Below are 20334 nucleotides of genomic sequence, written 5' to 3' on the forward strand. Positions count from 1 at the left end.
CGGCAGACCTTCACGACGTGATCTGACGGCAGACCTTCACGGCGTGATCTGACGGCAGACTTTCACGGCATGATTTGACGACAGACTTTTACGACATGATTTGACGACAGACTTTTACGTCGTGATCAGACGGCAGACTTTCACGGCTTGATTTGACGATAGACTTTTACAGCATGATTTGACGACAGACTTTTACGGCGCGATCTGACGGCAGACCTTAACGGCGCGATCTGACGGCAGACTTTCAAGGCATGATTTGACGACAGACTTTTACAGCCCAATCTGACGGAAGACTTTTACGCGGCCACAGCACGACGAATGGTGACGGGCGACATTCGACCACTGACGCAGAAGCGGAGGGCAAGGATGCATCTTATGACAACTCCTAAAAATTGTCCTGCAAGTGACCCATGAAGGGGAACGGGTCATAGCGTATGCCTCTCCCCAAAACACGGTGTAGGACATCTGCAAGGGAAGCTTCTGCGCCCCTGCGGCCTTGTGCTGCCCACATTATGGACAGCTTGGGCGGTGCGCCGCGACGTTGGCTCGTGTGCAACGCCAAGCCTAATTGAGGCAAGCCAAGCAAGCCAAGCATTGAGGCAAGCCAAGCCTAATGGCGTATGATCTAGATAGCTGCCGGACTGGTAGCATGGCTCGTGTCACGCACCCAGACTGTCCGAGAAGGTCATTCCAACGCAAAATTGACCGCGGATTCCGAGTTACATACATACCCGGACATTTTTAGGAGGTCACGGCAAATGATTGTCGTTAACGGTCTGCAGTCCGTGTAGTGATAGAGGTAATATAATAAACTCATATAGCATTATGTTCATAACACGTCAAGAATCTTCTTTTATACGCGTTACATTTGACGACGGTTTCGACACACCGACTTGGTCAACTTTCGTCATGTGACCTAGCTTGGCACAGCGGCTCTGGCGAACGGTAGCATAGTTCTCTTTTGATGATAAGTACGTTATTTGCTCACAACCATTTGGGTTTAAGAAAGCACATACATGCTACTTCTAATGCCACAGCAAGAATGTCTCAAGCATTAGAAAGCGGTGAGCTTTCAGTTGCCTTATTCCTCGGCTTAAAAAACCGTTAACACAGTCGATATTGACATTCTGCAGTAAAAACTACAGATATGGGGCGCGCCATAGATGACATCAGATCATCTCTTCTAATTTGTCTGAAAGAACACAGCACGTTAAAACCAGGGACTGTTGATTTTACAGGAACGTTAACAGGGGTACGTCATAAGGATCAGTTTAGGGCCCCATTTAGTTTCACTTTATATAAACTTCCCCAAAATAACTTCAAGAATGACCTGGTTTTTATACACTGACGAAACACCCACTTTTTTGCCTCAAACACCCGCTAGAAATGCAAAAGAGTGACTTGAAAATTAACATTTCATATCTGACACATATGTGCTCACGTCAGTACGAACACTGGAATGATAGGCAAAAGCCGTTCATTTATAGATAAAGGAACGGCTTATTTACTACACAATACTCGGGTTTTACCACGCCCTAATTATTGCTGCTAAGTCGGGGAAGCAATAACAGTTCCCAATTAAATAAACTCATTGTATTGGAGAAAAGAGCTGTGAGAATGAAAGGAATCGTATTCCCACCGCATCGCTCGCAGGTCGCATTAAAAAAGCGCTACATTCTTAGACTGGCAGATGTACTCAAGACTCAAATGCGTCTAGTAACCCATAGTTTCATTACCAAATTCCGGTGTCTCTACACTCTATGTTTAAGTAACATAAAAATACACACACACCACAAGACAACTTTGCTGTATTAAGCACGCATTTCATAGCCATAACCACAAATTACCAACTATATCATGCTTAGGATCTAAATTATTTCTTTTTGTTCTTGGGTTCCCTGAGATGAATTTCCGATTATAAGATGCGATTATAGGATCTCTTCGCCTCCAAGCTTACTGACAATACCAAAGCTGCCCAGAGGTCACCGATTGACCTATCCGAGAATGGTTCACGTTTCTGGCTGAAGCGATCGTGCTCGAGGACACGCAGGACGAACGCCATTTTTGTTTAGCTTTCTTTGCCTGTTCCCTAAATACATCGTTGACGCTTTCTCATACGCTGTGCAGGCAAACTGCCGGTCGCGTGGGAAGCCAGTCGTATTCATGATGGTATCATTGACAACATCAAATCGAATAATCATGCGCAAACATCGTCGTGGCGCCTGAGTCATCGGGACGTTTCAAGACGGCAATTTTCACTCAAATGAATCCTTTTTCACATATACCCCCCCCCCTCCCCAAATGAATCCTACCAAGACCAGCTCTTTCTCTCGGCACTCCACAATCCCTGAAGAAAGCCTCATCTTTTCACCTTGACATCACGGGACAAAAATTAAGCCTTTCGACGTCCGTAAAGACACCGTAGGTCACCATTGGAAGTACCCTTTCCTAGAAGATGCACATATCCCATATTGTCAAAGAGCCCAAGTACATCCCTTTTTGCTTGCCTAAATGTCGTCACCACCTTACGCCTGAGGTTCGAAGACTTCTCATCCAGTCCCACGTTGTCCCTCATGTTTTGTACTGCCTCTCGGTCTGGGGTGAGGCTGCTGAGCGTCACCTAAAGAGAGTGCAAGGGGTCATATACTTTGGGGCCAGGATAGTCACCGATGCTCGTGGCGAGATCCAATGGTGGCGACTGTTCGAACGCTGACTGGCGCGGTGTTATTGACCTCGTCGCCCACCGTGACGAGACTTGCGAACTCTTGTGGCGATCCTGTCCCTGTTCACTCCACGCACCGCTGTATGCCAGCGTGCCGCCCGGGCGGCAGCGGTGGGAGCTCTTGATACGCCAGCTCTTCGCCTGCCGGTGGCCTGCAGGTTTTTTTCGTATCGCTCGGCCTCCTCCCGGGACCGCCTGCTGCCGGCCATCACCACCTCTAACACCGACCAGAAGCTTCGCACCAGAAAAGGCGATATATACGGCCCCATTGCGCAATCTGATTGCTTGTCGTGTAACTTGTCTTGATGATTTAGACGTTGATTAATGGTTTTGTTTTTGACGCAGTTGTGTGAGCGACGGGATGTTTGATAATGTGGTAATAATTTCGTGCTGTCATCTTTTAGCATGAATTTTTACCACCTTTGTAATTTACCGAATCAAACAGCAAGCCACTTGCTGGATTGATTTGGGAATAAAGTAAATGTGAACGACTGTCGTCACTACCATGCCTAATTGGCTTTAGTTGTATTTCTTTGAAAACCAACATCAGGCATATGAGCCTCTAACACAAGTCACGCGTTTTTTTGTGCTATTTTCATCCTCAACGGCTCACGGGGATGCTGCTGTGGCCGCCCCAAACAAAATTACATGAAGAGAGCACCAACATATTGTTGTAACTGGTGATGCAACATTTCCCATGTTTTTCTCTTTAAAAAATATTTTGTGTCCAACTACCAACCCATACAGGCCTTTTTGAGGCCTTGCAGGATGCTGCTCATGTTAACTGCCCGTGATGGCTGTTGCACGACAGCACGAAAACATAAATGGCAACTTGTGGATATCAAGGCGTGCGAATGGTATTAGTTCCAAGCGACAGGCTCTGTCGAAAACATCAGTGGTGCTTCAGGAAACGACACAAAATTTGACCTATGTTGATTTGTTGACCCTTATCCAGTCCTAGACCATTAGACATATAGACATATAGACATATAGACTAGACTAGACATATAGACTGGAATAGACTAGACATATAGACCATACACTGAATCTGATGGAGGAAGTGTTACACGCATCACTCTCCGAAAATGCAGCTCTTTTTGCTGAGAAAGATCGCAGCTGTTCTCCGTTTAAGGTCCCAAAGCATCGCAAGCAGGGAACCATCGTCGGGTGGGGCCTAACCACGGATTTGCAGTCGAGCAATGCTATGTGCAACAATTGTAACAGCTAGAGCTGACTGCAGTCTAGTTACTCTCGCACCATTGAGATCTCGGAAAGGAGTAGCCGCCTGCGTCATGCGGCCCTTGAGCAAACTATAGCCACACAATGGAACCAGCGCATGGCGTGCCGTCTGAGGAAGTGGACGGTGCCTTGTTTAACCGCTTCACGCCCATACGTCTGAGGAAGTGGACGGTGCCTTGTTTAACCGCTTCACGCCCATACGTCTGAGGAAGTGGACGGTGACTTGTTTAACCGCTTCACGCCCATACGTCTGAGGAAGTGGACGGTGTCTTGTTAACGCTCACGCCCAACGTCGAGGAAGTGGACGTGACTGTTTAACCACTTCACGCCCATACGTCTGGGAAAGTGGACGGTGCTTGATGTAACCGCTTCACGCCATAGTCTGATGAAGGGACGGTGGACTTGTTTAACAGCCTTCACGCACATACGTGAGGAGGACGGTGCCTGTTTACCGCTTCACGCCCATACGTCTGATGATTGGACGGTGACTTGTTTAACACGCTTCAACGCCCATACTTTGAGGAGGTGGACGGTGCCTCTCACGCCCTACGTCTGAACGGTGTCTTTTACACGCTTCACGCCCATAGTTGAGGAGGTGGACGGTTTTGTCTTGTTAACGGCTTCACGCCCATAGTCTGAGGAGGAAGCGGACGGTGGCTTGTTTAAACCGCTTCCGCCCATAAGTCTGAGGACTTGTGGGACGGTGGCTTGTTTTACCGCTTCACACCCATACGTCTGAGGAAGTGGACGGTGTCTTGTTTAACCGCTTCACGCCCACACGTCTGAGGAAGTGGACGGTGACTTGTTTAACCGCTTCACGCCCATACGTCTGAGGAGGTGGACGGTGCCTTGTTTAACTGTTTCACGCCTATGCATTACCTTTCATGTGTTAGCCAGTCTTATGCGTGTGAACTGAACGTATTGCATAATACAACAGCATTGCATAATATGGCAGCATGACATATGGCCTGCGTAAAATCATCGTAGGACATTGACCCCCTTTGAGACGGCAAGGTCGTTATATTATTGGAAATAACCCAATTGCTTAGGGATTGCCATTCTGTACAGATCGCACGCTGATTTCGATGTACGCAGTGCTATGAAAAAACGCACGTGGTGCTAGTTCAGCAAAACCTTGGTCACGTCACATGACTTGTGAACATCACCGCATGTCTTCAAGAATAATGTCGTATCTAGCTCAGTGAATGACATGCATTTTTCCCATTTTGCATAAGTTGTGGCATAAGCCTTTTTCCAATCAGCCATTCACGTGCAATTATAAGCTCAGCACCGAGCACGCGGCTCTGAGACGCTCATTGAAAAGTTTGGATATTTCCAGCCTTGACCAGATGGGCCCCAGAAGTTTTATCATGCTGGTGAATGGGCGCCTGTTAGTGAATGCAACGCCGGGAATAACTGTTTCTTAGCAGGCGTTCGTCAGAAGGCGAATGCCAGTTTCCAGCTATTACTGCTCCCAATGGGCCGCCGCAAAGCGCAGCCAAGACGCAGCGTGGGAAGCCAGCTAAGTCCGATTTAGGTACCGGACGTAAGCAGGTCAGCCTGCGGGGCAGGGTTGTTCCCGGACCATCGTCATACGCACAAAAACAGGAATGCAGAGCTCGTTTGCGTGTATAACGCAAGTTGCAAATACATTGCGCCGTGGTCAGAAGCGTGGGCACCAGAGGACCAGGAGGGACCAGGCCTCCTTAGCATCCTGCAAAAACACTACGCTGTGGTCAGGAGCGTGGGCACTAGGGGGCCAGGAAGGACTGAGCGCCCATTAGCTTCCTGCAAATTTAACGTTAGCCCAATGGACGCTGGCGGGAAAGAGCGTACTAAAGATGGTTGTCCTCCAGCCGGCGTTAGACAATGTGATGGTAGGCAGACAAGTCGATATTGAGTTCTACGGCTGCTCTAAAGCCATGATACGATAACCTGTCCGTCATCACAACGTTGTCATGGGTATACACTAACGCAACAGGAGCGGAATCAAGAGGGGGCACAAGGCATTAAATTATGGTAAACATTCGTTCACCCCGGTACAAAGCTTCTGACCGGAGAACCTAAGAAATGGCCAAACCGACCCTGGTATTTGGCATTCCTACATCCGCCACTGGCGAAAGTAGCTGACCGATGTGTTTTCGCGATCTTCCCAGCGGTATACATCAGGCTGGAGTGGTGCTCTTACTAGCATTGAAATTACCAGACGTAACAGTTGGTATTTCTGCCCCTTTGGAGCATGCCTGAGTCCTTCACAACTGACGTTTCAGGCTTGTTTTTTTTAACTGTCATGTCTGACTGCGTTTAGCAATTTTAGTCATCTCCAGGTGATCTAAGCAGGGGGACGTAAAAAGTATCAATTATAGTTACGTTTACCCCAGTAGCAGTGCATTCTGCATTCGCCACTGACGGCTTACATGCGTCGCATGATGTGAAATAATGCTAAATCTATATCATTATTTTGCCAACTACATTTTATGTAACGTCTCGTTCAAATAGAAGAGCATGATCTGGTGTTAAACTTCGAGAATAGAGCGATACAATCGGCCTAGTACATTTTTAGATCTCAAAAGTTGAAATTGACTAGGCGTAGAATACAAGTAAACTTCCTTCCATAGAAATAGTGTTAAACTAAGAAATGCTAGAATGTTTCGAGAAATCTGTCGTTAATGATGACAATGGTAAGAAGCTTCAAGCTGCACCATTTTTTGGAAGGCAGCCCCTTTCTAGTTCAACTGAATTGGTAGAAGCAAAATTGCGACTTAAAATCAAGTAAAGATGCATAATTTCGGTGTTATTCTAAAATGGTCCAAAACGATGCTCACAGTGACGCACCGACGCTCAATGAGCACAGATGGTGTTTCGCCTCCCCTCACTCGGCGTGTGTGGCGTTCGAGAAAGCCCTCCAACCATCCCCGCTGATAAATTTTAATCAATTATCAGCCTGAAGTCCGCAAGCGTCGCAATTACCTACGTCAGATCTTTGCCCAAAAAACTGTTGCCATCCGACATGCTGTAGCGCAGATGGGATTTTACCCGGCGTCTGCTGACCCGTTCGGCCGATGTCCATACCCGTCTGCCTGTGCTCCACAGATTGCAGCCCCCCCCCCCCCCCCCGGCTGATGTCGGGTTCGGTGGGTCAGCCTGTGTCTGTCTGGATGCCTGGTGGGGAGGAGGAGGGGACGCCCGCGCCCGGCCGCCGCCGGCCAATCGGCAGGGCAGGCTGACCCGCCCGCCGCCTGTGCCCGACAGTTCGGCGGCTCGACGGCCGTCATCACCGGGCTCAGCGACGAGTTCCCCATCATCCACAACAACCGGGAGATCTTCATCGCCATTCTCTTCACGATCGACTTCCTGATCGGCCTTATCTGCTGCACTCAGGTACAGACGCCCCTCCCCCTCGGCGGTCGGAGCGGGGGGGGGGGAGGGGGCGCCTCTCTCATACAATAACACGGCGGCCGAGCCGGGCGGCCGCGCCAGCATTGCTCTGCCGTGCCCGGCTACGTCGAAATTGATCCACAGCGTGAAGCCCTTTAGCCGAGACGCGGACCGTGCCGGGTCGTTCAGCCTCGTGAGCATGCCTGACTACGAGGATGCTATGTTAGGTCAAAGTGAGCAGCCATCACGTACATTATCGAGAGGTTCGCCGGCCTCGTGTGCATGACCGTCGGCCAGTGTCGAACGACGCGAGCGGAAGATCTATCTGTGCACCTGCATAGTTGTTTAGGATGTGTGAAATTGTCATAAGTAGTGTTCTTCACGCACCTGGCAATTATAATTGGGCACATTTGTTAGTGACGCATCAACTCACACACCGGTATGTGGACGGTATCCAAAAGTATCATGGAATAGTATAAATCGCAATGTTTCCTTGATGTGTCGTCATTAAAGACCAGTTTTGTACTTTTGTGACATCATGCTCGTGCTATTGAAGGTAGCATAACCAAGCTAAGCTATCCTCTCGTCCGCAGGGAGGATTTCTGGTTTTCCAACTCTTAGAGAAGTATGTGTTCGGTTTCTCCATTCTTTGTGCTGTATTCTGTGAAGCTATCGCTGTCTCCTATATATACGGTGAGTGTAGACTTTTACATTTTGGAGCTGGAATAAGAAAGTGTACGACAGGAAAATGTCACTGGATAGTAGCGTTCCTATTTAAACTCATAATGCTGCTAGGTATTCATTGTTTACAAGCGGGGTCCATGGACGTTCCAAGCGACCCTTTTGCTAAAGCTACTAGTGAGATGCTGTGTGCACAGGCATAAGCATGGATAAGAACAGCGTGTCTAGCGGTTTCGGGAAGGCAGCGCATAAAGGAGGTCATCAGCAAACAGAGCGAATGACCTCCATTATCTACCCATTAATGTGAACAATATTCGGACGTGGATCAGTGGCGACCATACAACTTGCAATGCGATGCTCGTCGACCGATGGCATGTCAAGCGCGCTACGGCATGCGACAAATTCACCGCGCCTATCTCGTTTGTCCGGCCATCGTCCGCAACCTGCAGTCAGCCTTCGCACGCCCGATGCTTGCCGGCATTGAATGCCCGACGGCCGTCCTGAACATGCTCCCCCTCCATGTCCAGGTGTTGACCGTTTGGTCAACGACATCAACGAAATGATCGGCTTTCGACCTGGTCTCTACTGGAAGATGTGTTGGAAGTTCATTGGCCCCATCTTCATCGGGGTAAGCCGGCTTGGCTGCCGCCGCTCGGCGGACAGCGAGCTCCCACCTATGATCACTGTCACGTGATCACGTCGTCATGTCGTCACCGAACAAATCGCCGCTGTTCGCGTTCCTGCCGTGCTAGATATAACAAGATAGAAGTCGGTCTCCGTCATCGTAGCCTTCACCGAGACCAGTTCAATTGATATGCGCATGATGGTCATGCCGTTTGAAGGAAAACAATGTTCGGCTTTTGTGTGTTGCCGAATCGCAAAGATCCCCAGCTCGGCACGGATAGTCTATTAATAAGTGGCGAACCAAAACGGCTTGACTAGAAAAACCTTGAAAAGACGCCTGATGTCACAACTCACACTGCATGACATTGCCTTTGCTGTTGTACATGACATTACGCTCATCATACTGTATGAAATCCTATTCGAGCACCACATTGGACATCACCATTGACCTGACGACTGGTATTAAAAGTGATGTCACATCTGGCACTACAACTTATGTGAAAGCTCATCCGAAATCGTTTCCAGGCGATGATCATATTCGTATTGATCGACCACCAACGATTGGAATACAAGGGCTACCCCTTCCCGGAGTGGTGTAACATCATCGGCTGGGTGATGGCGCTGAGCAGCGTCAGCATGATCCCCGGCATGGCGCTCTACCAGATCGCCACCACCCCCGGCACGCTATACGAGGTCAGCTGGCCGACATCGGCAGTCGTCACCATGACCAGCTGGATTATAAGAAGTCTTCAAGGCCAATCGCATATTGTGACGATAAATGTTGTGATAAGTTAACATCGTGAGCGAGGACTATCGCTTTCTTGGTTGGGTTTTCATGGGCTAATGTGTTAATGATGTGGACTATGTTCGTGGCGTCTGAAAAATGCTCAGATAAGACAGCAATAATGGTCTTATTCCTCGGAGAAAACCAGAAGAATAAAGATGTAGATGCGTTGATATTTCGGCAACATGCCTTTGTCGAAACGAGCAACAAAAATGGGTTCAAAATTGTTTAACGACGATCTTACTCGATTTTTATTTTCTTTGTTTGTTCTGTTGTTTGAACAACGAGCCATTGTTTTTACAGGGCACCAACATTAACGAATTAAATAAGGAGCAATTGCCAGCCATTGCCACGATACAGTGCATACCTAGATAAGGATTAGGGTACGAGAAAAACACGTGCCCGTGCAAACGGATTCAAGTAACCAGAAATCCCGCAACACCCCTCATTCAAACCTACAAGCGAGTTGAAGTAAACAGGCATTCCATACCGTATATCCATTATACATGTCAGAGATTTCAGGTGATCAGGCATCGCGTATCACGCGTCAGGCATCACTTACACTTATATCCTATTTTAAGCTAGGGCACATCACACACCAAGGCACATATCACGTTTGCATAATCGGCTATGATGAGTCTTGTACGTTAAGGTTTCGTCGCCGACTTTTTATAAAAATTGATTCACTTATTTTCTTGTCAGCGGGATCCTGTGCTTTGTAGATGACTTCGAGCTCTAAAGGTGGCAAAGGGTCCAGACCTCCTTGGATTTCAGCCTGAACGTGTTTTGCTACAAAATGGTCACCGAAAGAAGTATTTCATGTTTTGTTTTTGACGTCTCGCAGGTGTTCATTATATTTCGAAAGAAAAGGGCGCACGAACCCCCTAACATACACCATTCCTCTCACATGTTTATCACACAGTTTACACTTAAGTTCATAAGCCACGTTTTTTTGCGCGCAAACCTCTTGAAACCCAGACTTACATAAGTGACAGCTATTGCCACCCGGGCTTCGAGACAGAAGATTTCACCAGCGACTTAAAAGCATCCGATTAAGTCTCTGGCCTGACTTTAAAAGGTCCGGTGAAATCTTTTATCTCGAAGATTAAGTGCCGGGTGGCAATAGGTCATTTATGCAAGCCTGTGTTTCAAGGGGTTTGCACGCAAAAAACGTAGTTTATGAACTTAAGTGTAAACTGTTGTACTGCCGCATATGCAGTTTTTGGAGCTCACAGTCATATACAGAGCACGGGACCACCCAGACAGGAGAATAAGTGAATCTTTTCTTATAAAAATTCGGCGATCAAACCTTAACGCACAGGACTCATCATGACCGATTATGCAAACGTGATATGTGTATCGATGTGTAATGTGTGCTGGCTCAAAATTGTTTGCATACGTAAGTGATGCCTGACGCGTGATGCGCGATGCCTAACGCCTGTTGAATTGAAATCGCTCACATGTTTGACTAATGCGTGATGTGTGATGCCTGTTCACTTCAACGTGCTTGTGTGTTCGAATACAGCGTGATACGCGACGCCTGTTTACTTAAATTTTTTGCATGTACACGCATTTTTCGCGTACTCCAATCCTTACTTAGATATACACTGCATCATATTAATGACTGGCGATTGTTCCTTGTTTAATCCCCTGAATGTTGGTGCCGTGTGAAAAATGTGGCTCGCTGTTTAAAAAAAAAACAGAAAAATCCAGAAGGATCATCGGCAGGCAATTTTGAATTCAATTCTGCTATTCATTTTGGATAAAGGCATGCTGCCTAAATAAATATCAACGCATCTATAGCTCCATTCTCTTGGTTTCTCCTAGGAATAAGGCCATTCCTATTGTGTTATCCATGTGAATAATGCTCCTCGCAAATGCACTTGCAACTTAGCAAAAACGCTCACATGGAAGTACGTTTATGAAACTTCGCAACGTGTAATAGTTTTGCTCTTTTATGCGCATCACATCATATTTTTCGGCCCCTTCATAGTTAGCTAAAACATCATGAGCGTTATTTTTCTCCATCGGATGCAGACATTTATTCCTGTTTTCAATTCATGCAAAGTTTATTGCAGTGTCACAGTTGCCATCTTAGAGACGCGCGAAGTACTACTCACTACCGCGATGGCGAGCCCTTGATGCTACTTTTGCCTAGACATACATATGCGAGGAAGGACAGCGGGCTTAGAACCCTATTTTATCAAAGGACTCCCTATTGATAGCTGTATGCACGCAACGTCTGTGTAACTGCTGTGTTGAGTGCACTCCTCCAATGATCTTATTTAGCACGTCAATAACAATGATGCTTGGGCCATTCACCGACGCATGCATAATTGCAGAGTTCATGCGCCCCTTGTCTCGCACAAACTCTGGTCAACCAAGCTTCCCGCACAGGGTCCGAACCTAGCCCAGTGGGTTCCAAGTCCCACACACTGCTCCGCGAGCGGCAGCCTGACGGAGCGCCTACCCCCCCCCCCCCCCCCCCCCCGCCCGCAGCGAATCAAGATCACCACCACGCCGGCCAAGGACCTGGTGGCCGTGACTTCCGCATCGAACGGCGTGTCCGGCTCGGACAGCCACCACACCATCAAGCTGACGGGTGGCATCCCGCGCGGCTCCACCTCGGTGTAGGCCTGCAGCTGAGGCCGCCGGCGGGGGCTGGCGTCCGTCCCGCGCGGCTCCACTTCGGTGTAGGCCTGCAGCTGAGGCCGCCGGCGGGGGCTGGCGTCCGTCCCGCGCGGCTCCACTTCGGTGTAGGCCTGCAGCTGAGGCGGCCGGCGGGGGCTGGCGTCCGTCCCGCGCGGCTCCACTTCGGTGTAGGCCTGCAGCTGAGGCCGCCGGCGGGGGCTGGCGTCCGTCCCGCGCGGCTCCACTTCGGTGGAGGCCTGCAGCTGAGGCCGCCGGCGGGGGCTGGCGTCCGTCCCGCGCGCGACGGCAGCGCTCTCGGCTCGCGGCGGCGACCGCCGCACTCATCTGATGCGGGATGGGTGTGACGAGAGTGATGTGGCCTGCGCCCGAGCTCCTTCATTTTCCGCTGAAGCTGGCCCCTTTAGTACATCGATTTGCACAACGGAGGAGGAAGGAACGGCGGGCTGAGGCGAAACGCTTGAGAATGGGCTTTATCTTCGTAAGCTTTATAGAGAGTTTCTGTACGTATTGTTGTATTGACGTTAGATTGAGCGTGTTAGATTGTATATGCGGCACATCAGGTGAGGACTACGAGGCCATCCAGTGCGTGCTTTGGTGTTTAATGTGCGAAGAAACGTTCCGATGTTGGCATGCATCTTTGCAACGATAGATAAATCCTGTCGGCCGCGCAAAAGTGCAGCACAACAGCCATTGCTGCATGTTTGAACTTCGCAGACGGAGATACGTGATCGATGTTCATTCGCTTACTGTTCGCTAAAACCTATGACGTTTGTCGTTTATATGATGATGATGGTAGAGTAGCAATAAGTCTCATCTTGTTCGTAGCGCGGTTGTATTGCAATTACTGTAAGGCTCGCCGGGGCAGTGCGGTGGAATCCGACCAGAAAATGGGAGTCCTGTTAGAATAAAGCTTACTTGACAAGTTGTCACAATTTGGTCGTTTTCTTTGATTGGAGGTGGCAAGCTGTCTCAGTAAAGTGTTAGGCCTTCTCTCGTCAAACCGCGGCCCAAAGTTTGTATCCAGATTTGGGGCAGTCATGTCCTGAGCTGGCTATGCGCAAGGAAGCGACATTTTGATATCGCCGTTAAAAGGCGACAAGTGCATCGGCATGCGCACCCACGCAAACGCTACTGCTAATGTCGGTATGAAGCATCCTGAAAATGCCACAAACTTTCAAACACTGTTTATGCCAGAAGTGAGTACGGATTAGATCAGACAGGCATTTATTACACTGAAATTGAGTAGCCAAGATCGCAGGCCAACAGAGCGTGTTACTGAGAGATGTCAGAACGACTTTGCACGTTCGCTAAAAAGATTTCAACACTTGGAGGTATGTATTTCCAGCTGACAACATCAGATGTAAGGTGCATTATCTGGTACTATTATGTGATCTGACATAATCTTGGAATCAATGGCGAAGAGGACGCCAGTTACGTCCAGGTGAAATGATCCATTTTCGTCGTTACATTCAGTGGTCTAGATTGCTAAAACAGGCACGCAGTGTGTTGGATACGCATTTTGGACTTGATACGTCCGCAGGCATCTCGTCCAAACCGCGTCGCTGCTGTACGCGGAGGGAAAACCTGCTGAGCTCGGAAGCAATATCCCAAGAATATTGAATTACTGCATAAGATATCGGATGTCCTGAGCAATTATGAAATACGCGGCAGCTGAATATTTTCCCCAGAAGTCCAGCGGATGCTTTCTCTGCTTGTTTCCCTGAAATAAGTCGGTGGTCAGCTAATGTTACTTAAAGATCATGCTGAACGGCACAGAACATCAATATGGTCCGTTTCTTTCGGAATCCATGATGTACAATGGACAACAGTCACTCAAATCAGACAATCCCTACAGCCATAAAATCTACTGGAATCTTAACAAAATTATCATCATGATCATCACCATGATAACGCTAACACTGGGTGTGGCTGGAAACATAATGATCCTTCTCACCGTCGTTATTCGTCGAGTGATGCACAACCCAATCAGGTAGGTGCTCTGAGTTACACTTACGTATGTGTGATATGGATGCCAGGTAGCCACCACATTATCACGTTGGCCATTTAGGCTTGAGTCTCTCGGTGTTCTGAACCTCTAAGTGCGCCACTGTTTAAGTAGACGGTGCTCATTGGCTGCCTGCCAGCCCAGCGAGGGTAGAGTCGCCTGGCACGGATCAACCGTCGTATGTCATGGCACGGCACCATGAAGACTGACCGGCGCTCTTGTATGGCGAAAAGGCATGGGCCAAAATTCCGTTTTACCTGGTGCCTTGTTGCTTATATGAAGAGTTACGTGCAACACATTAATTTTGGACACCATAAGTCGTAAGCTATGCATGCCAAACTTCTGAACGCACATCTAAATACAAAATCAGAGTTCACCTGTGTGGCACTTTTACTAAAAATGCACAGCATGCTCACTTTTTCCATGTATTCCATTTGAAGCGACGGTGACACGTCAACTCTAGTATAGTACTATCGGCTGGAGGTCCGCACCGCACGCCGCCCGCGCACCTCCAGCTCGGTGAGTTCTGATCCCAATCTGACTCTACCGCCGCCCCTCTCTCTCCAGCTACTACATGGTGAACCTGGCGGTGGTGCACACAGTTCTCGCGCTGGTCGTCTGCCCGTTCCTTACCTTTCAAATCCTGCGCGACGTACACTACCGGCGCGAGGAGTGCACCGCCTTCTACGTGCTGCTCTACTGGCTCGCACTCCTTCTCGTCCTATTTTTGTTGACCATCGGGTGAGTGCTGGCGGCGGTCCTCGTCGTGCGGACCATCGGGTGAGTGCTGACGGCTGGTCCTCACTGTGCCGACCATCGGGTGAGTGCTGGCGGCTGGTCCTCACTGTGCCTACCATCGGGTGAGTGCTGGCGGCTGGTCCTCACTGTGCCTACCATCGGGTGAGTGCTGGCGGCTGGTCCTCACTGTGCCTACCATCGGGTGAGTGCTGGCGGCTGGTCCTCACTGTGCCTACCATCGGGTGAGTGCTGGCGGCTGGTCCTCACTGTGCCTACCATCGGGTGAGTGCTGGCGGCTGGTCCTCACTGTGCCTACCATCGGGTGAGTGCTGGCGGCTGGTCCTCACCGTGCCGACCATCGGGTGAGTGCTGGCGGCTGGTCCTCACTGTGCCTACCATCGGGTGAGTGCTGGCGGCTGGTCCTCACCGTGCCGACCATCGGGTGAGTGCTGGCGGCTGGTCCTCACTGTGCCTACCATCGGGTGAGTGCTGGCGGCGGTCCTCGTCGTGCCTACCATCGGGTGAGTGCTGGCGGCTGGTCCTCACCGTACCGACCATCGGATGAGTGCTGGCGGCTGGTCCTCACCGTACCGACCATCGGATGAGTGCTGGCGGCTGGTCCTCACCGTACCGACCATCGGATGAGTGCTGGCGGCTGGTCCTCACTGTGTCGACCATCGGGTGAGTGCCGGCGGCTGGTCCTCACCGTACCGACCATCGGATGGGTCCCGTCGGCTTGTCCTCCGTACCGACCATCGGGTGAGGAACGGCAGGCGTATCATATGGAGGTCTCCGGCAGGGCGGGACAGGCTCAGCGGATGCCATAGTCTGGCCGTCATGGCCTGGCACCCCGGCGGAAATGGAGCGCGAGAGGCCGATTCGGCGCTGCAGGTGACGCCGGTTTTTGCCGACTGCTCGGCCACTTCCGCAGTACATTATCCTGATGGTGTGAGATCTTATCAGCACTGACTGATGGACGAAGGCAGCGGCTCCATCTGGGATATCCGTGAACATCATCTCCACGACATGACAAAGAATCATCAGTGTTAACCTCTCAGCTACATGGCACGCTTAGTGCGAGGGAGAGAGAGGTGTGACTTGCGTCCAGTTACAGGAAAAGGGTTGGAAAATTTCTGTTGAGATTTGGTTTTAAAAGTTCCAGGTACTTCTGACAAATAGGCGTTGTCCACCAATTTGTTTGAAACTTATGTGCTTGGAAAACTAGTGGTACGTTGTCGCCTCACATGGGGGCCGCTTCGGTATATGTTGGAATAGCTTGGACTTAAAGTGCAAAGGCCTATAAGGGAAACAAAAATTGAGGCTTTCGTAAATACCCGGCAAATAATCCCAGCCTTACTCCAGTCTTCATGATACTTTATTGCCTAGCCCGAAGGCAAATGTTTACCCACGGGGATAAATTATAAATTTGTTTTATGGCACTTGTTTTAAATTTGTTTTATGACTGACTAACATGGCAAGCTGCAGTGCCATGCTCTAAATCACAAGAAGCGTGGAAGCAAATTAGTATCAGTCACGTGCTTGTCACCGTAGGTGTTCACGCGATGGCAAAGGTGCATTCAAACTTACATGTTCGCCAGGAGACTGTTAGGCATACACATGAACTGGCATAGTTAATTAAACGAGATGAAAATGAGATGAAAAACAGATGATCTTTCCCGCGAATGTGATCAGTGGCGCGGACAGGGCGGGGAAGTGGTGGGGGGGGGGGGGGGGGCGGTCACAGGGAACATGAGCCCCCTCCCTAGGGTCCGAGAGTCCCAAACGGCCCCTCGAGACCAGCGATTAAGGACCCGAAAGCAGGGGCCCTGGTCTGTGGAACCGGTCACTCCAATGCCAGTCAGGGGGCCCAACGCTGATCAAGGGCCTCCTGAATCAATAAGGGTCTATATGTCGGCCAGACACTACCAGTAACGTACAGGTGGTTCCGCGCCGGCATGGGCCTGAGGGTCCATTTCCCAGGCAGGGACAAAGCCGGAGCCATCGATTTACATTGATCGGGACCCCAGTGTGTGTTAGGGCCCCACGGTGTCTAACAGGGGGCCCTGTATTGATAAGGGGCCCGAGTCATCCGGAGGTGGTGTTCGAGGAGACCCGGAGAACCCCGGGGTCCACCGGGACCGAAGATCAAGGGCCTGATTGGAGGGTCCAAGGGCACGAAGGACGGCCGTATCTGTAAGTCACATAAAGAATCGCGACTGGCTGTAGATCCCATAAAGAATGCGGCCAATAGGTTTGTGACCTGAAATATCAGTCAGGAGTCCTCTTGCGCCGTTTGAAAACCCCTTGAGACACTGCGGAAGTCCCGGTGGGCCAAAGACCATGAACACCGAAAAGTTGGGTCCCTGTCATTTTAAACCCTGGGGCCCATTTCCCAAGCGGGAGCAAGACCAGGGGCCACGAATTGCATTGGTCTAGGTCCCTGAAACAATTATTAGAATCCCTGTGTCGGTCAGGAGCCCGCAGTGCCAAGCGGGGAGCCATGTGTCGGATAGTGGCCCCAAGTCGGTCCCGGGCTTTGTTTGAGGAGACCCGAAGAGAGGCCAAATGGCCCTCGGAACCAAGAGATCAAGGACACGACTGGAAGGCTGAAAGTCCCAAAGGATTGGACGTAGATCACATTAAGGATGCCCCCCCCCCCCCTCCCCCATTGCCCACAAGGTCGTGACTTCAAATATAGGGCCTCTTGGATCGATTGGTGACCCCTGGGACAGTGCGGACCTCTACCTCGACCAGAGGCCACCAACACTTAACTGTCGGCTACATATTAGTCAGGCTACATATCACAGGACAGTCATGGACTCCCAGGGCCTCTGACTGCCCTGAAGCCCATTTCCCAAACATGAGCAGGGCCAGGCCCACGATTGGATAAGCCGGGGTAACTGAAACCGTGCGGGTGCTAGTCAAGGGCCATGTTGCCTAACATCTACAAGTGGCTCAAGTCGCCGGGAGTCTTGTTTGCGGGAGTCTGAACAGGGGTCCGAAAGGCCCCTCGAGGCCAAGGATCAAGGGCCCTATTGGACTCTGGCCCGGCCCCACTCGTAGTGTCGTTGCCTAAAGTGTTAGCCAGAGGGCTTGTCCCAGGGCTCTCTCACTATGGTCCTCTATCCTTATTATATTGAGCCACGACACGGAGCCAAACGGTCGGCTCCGTGTATGCCTCAGCCCATGAGGCCCTTGCCCACGCAGAAACAAGGCCGGGTCCCACAATCCCTGACACAATGAGGGGCTCCTGTATCGGTCAGCGGCCACAGTGCCTAACAGGGTCCTGCGGCGGCTAATGGCCCTGGGTCGGCCAGGAGCCGTGCTGGGGGGCCCAGAGAGGAGCCGGAGGGTCTTTTTGTGATCTGAATAACGAGCGCTCAAAGACTCTTTATTCAAATCCGTCATTCCTTTTGTCCACCCGCTGACCATGAGTTAGTGCTAGCTGCGTAGCCGACGCTGCGCCGCTTATGGAGGTTGCAACGCCTAGAGTCGAGGTTTTTTGCTAAGAATTGCGAGTCGGGCCCGTACGTTCAAAACAACGTCTCATAGATTGCAACACTTATCGATTCTGGCTGAATGCTGCGCATTTCCAGGCAAACATGGCTTGGCCATGTTAATAGAAGTTGCTGGCCCATTTCTATCCACAATCTACTTTTGCGCGGTCCCTAATATCTTTGTAGAAGCTAGATCAGAATTCTGGCAAAGGCTCTTAGTTCTACTGTTTTAGAATAGGTTCATTGGACGATTGCTAAAGGAAGAGCACCGACAAATATTTTCATGAGGTCTTTGAACACGTGGTTTCTTCAGTTAATCACCGATAAAATTTAGACGGAATTGATCTCGCTGTAGCTTCTGGCCTCTGTTGCAGTCAGCGAAAGTAAAAAGATAACAAAAAAATGACAAAGAAAACATGCCCTCAGTAACAAATCGGTCATCTGCAACTCTTTGGGGTCCTTTTTCACCTTGGTGGCCCCCGTTGCCAACGCTCTGGCTGCGCCCCGAAAGCCATGATGGTTAGTATTTTTATTGGTGTCGGTATCCCGAACAAATTCAAACGTTCGTTAAAGTGACAAGAACACTTCGCAAACAAGCACTGGCCCGTATCGGCATCCACGCTGGGGCCGGACGTTAATCGCCGCACCTACCACAGTCGACATCAGAATGCACGCACAGTTTAACACCAAATTATACGTGCACTTGTCTGCTGACGTGAAGTGCATCTTTTCAAATCCTACAGCCGCTGACCCGCCCGCCCGGTATGCTCCCAATTCCTGACAGTGAGCGGGCTGTGTCTGTGGCTGCAAACGTGTAACTGACGAGTGGTGCTGTGTGCGCCGCAGCGTGGACCGCCTGTGGAAGGAGCGGTGGAACTGGCACTACCTAACGCACCACTCGGGCGGCCTGGCGCTGGGCGTGGTGCTGCTCTGCTGGCTGACGGCCGGCGCGCTGGCCACGGGTCTGGAGCTGACCGGCAGCGCTCGCCACCCGCTCCGGGAGAAGCTGTGCTACCCCAGCGGCCCAGCCGCGCGCGTCGCACCCCCGTCCCGCTCGGCCGCACCGGTGAGAGGGGGAGCCGGAGCTAACCAGCCGTGTGCGCCGCACTCCCGTCCCGCCCGGCCACACCGGTGAGAGGGGGAGCCGGAGCTGACCAGCCACGCGCCGCACCCCCGTTCCGCTCGGCCGCACCGGTGAAAGGGGGAACCGGAGCTGACCAGCCGTGTGCGCTGGACTCCCGTCCCGCCCGGCCGCACCGGTGAGAGGGAGAACCGGAGCTAACCAGCCGTGTGCGCTGGACTCCCGTCCCGCCCGGCCGCACCGGTGAGAGGGGGAACCGGAGCTAACCAGCCGTGTGCGCCGCACTCCCGTCCCGCCCGGCCACACCGGTGAGAGGGGGAGCCGGAGCTGACCAGCCGTGTGCGCCGCACTCCCGTCCCGCCCGGCCGCACCGGTGGGAGGGGGAGCCGGGGCTGACCAGCCACGCGCCGCACTCCCGTCCCGCCCGGTCGCACCGGTGGTAGGGGAGCCGGGCCTGACCAGCCGCGCCCCGCACCCCCGTCCCGCCCAGCCGCACCGGTAAGAGGGGGAACCGGAGCTAACCAGCCGTTTGCACCGCACCTCCGTCCCACCCAGCCGCACCGGTGGGAGGGGGGTTCGGAGCTGACCAGCCGTGTGCACCCCACCCCCATCCCGCCCGACCGCACCCGTGGGAGGGGGAGCCGGGGCTGACCAGCCACGCGCCGCAGTCCCGTCCCGCCCGGCCGCACCGGTAGGAGGGGGAGCCGGGGCTGACCAGCCACGCGCCGCACTCCCGTCCCGCCCTGTCGCACCGGTAGGAAGAGGAGCCAGAGCTGACCAGCCGTGTGCGCCGCACCCCCATCCCGCCCGGCCGCACCGGTGAGAGGGGGAGCCGGAGCTGACCAGCCGTGTGCGCCGCACTCCCGTCCCGAGTGACCCCGCCTGCCCAGGAGAACACTACGTGAGGGGGCCGGGTGGTTTGCTCTATGATCG

The 20334-nt window shown here is 51.6% G+C and overlaps 2 protein-coding genes across 3 annotated transcripts in view; both read left to right on the forward strand.

Annotated features, from left to right (window-relative positions):
- The window catches only part of DAT (Sodium-dependent dopamine transporter), a 45689-nt gene extending 32689 nt beyond the window's left edge, over positions 1 to 13000 (forward strand). Inside the window, exons 10-15 of one of the 2 annotated variants that reach the window (XM_037237147.1) lie at positions 7214 to 7342; positions 7933 to 8032; positions 8548 to 8648; positions 9170 to 9337; positions 11928 to 12064; positions 12128 to 13000. In XM_037237147.1, coding sequence (XP_037093042.1) covers positions 7214 to 7342; positions 7933 to 8032; positions 8548 to 8648; positions 9170 to 9337; positions 11928 to 12062 — 633 coding nt within the window. In that variant the 3' untranslated portion in view covers positions 12063 to 12064; positions 12128 to 13000. Of the gene's footprint in view, positions 1 to 7213; positions 7343 to 7932; positions 8033 to 8547; positions 8649 to 9169; positions 9338 to 11927 lie in introns of both variants that reach the window. The other variant, XM_037237146.1, reaches the window with a different exon arrangement.
- A 454-nt stretch (positions 13001 to 13454) lies between these two features.
- Positions 13455 to 19903, forward strand: LOC119111186 (alpha-1A adrenergic receptor). Its single transcript, XM_037235009.1, has 4 exons — positions 13455 to 14070; positions 14653 to 14826; positions 19167 to 19386; positions 19892 to 19903. Exons 1-4 carry the CDS (start codon positions 13841 to 13843, stop codon positions 19901 to 19903), a joined length of 636 nt encoding a protein of 211 aa, XP_037090904.1. The 5' UTR covers positions 13455 to 13840.
- Positions 19904 to 20334: the final 431 nt, after the last annotated feature.

This window comes from Pollicipes pollicipes, unplaced genomic scaffold (assembly GCF_011947565.3).
Source record: "Pollicipes pollicipes isolate AB1234 unplaced genomic scaffold, Ppol_2.1 Scaffold_7261;HRSCAF=8764_pilon_pilon_pilon, whole genome shotgun sequence".
Taxonomy (NCBI): domain Eukaryota; kingdom Metazoa; phylum Arthropoda; class Thecostraca; order Pollicipedomorpha; family Pollicipedidae; genus Pollicipes; species Pollicipes pollicipes.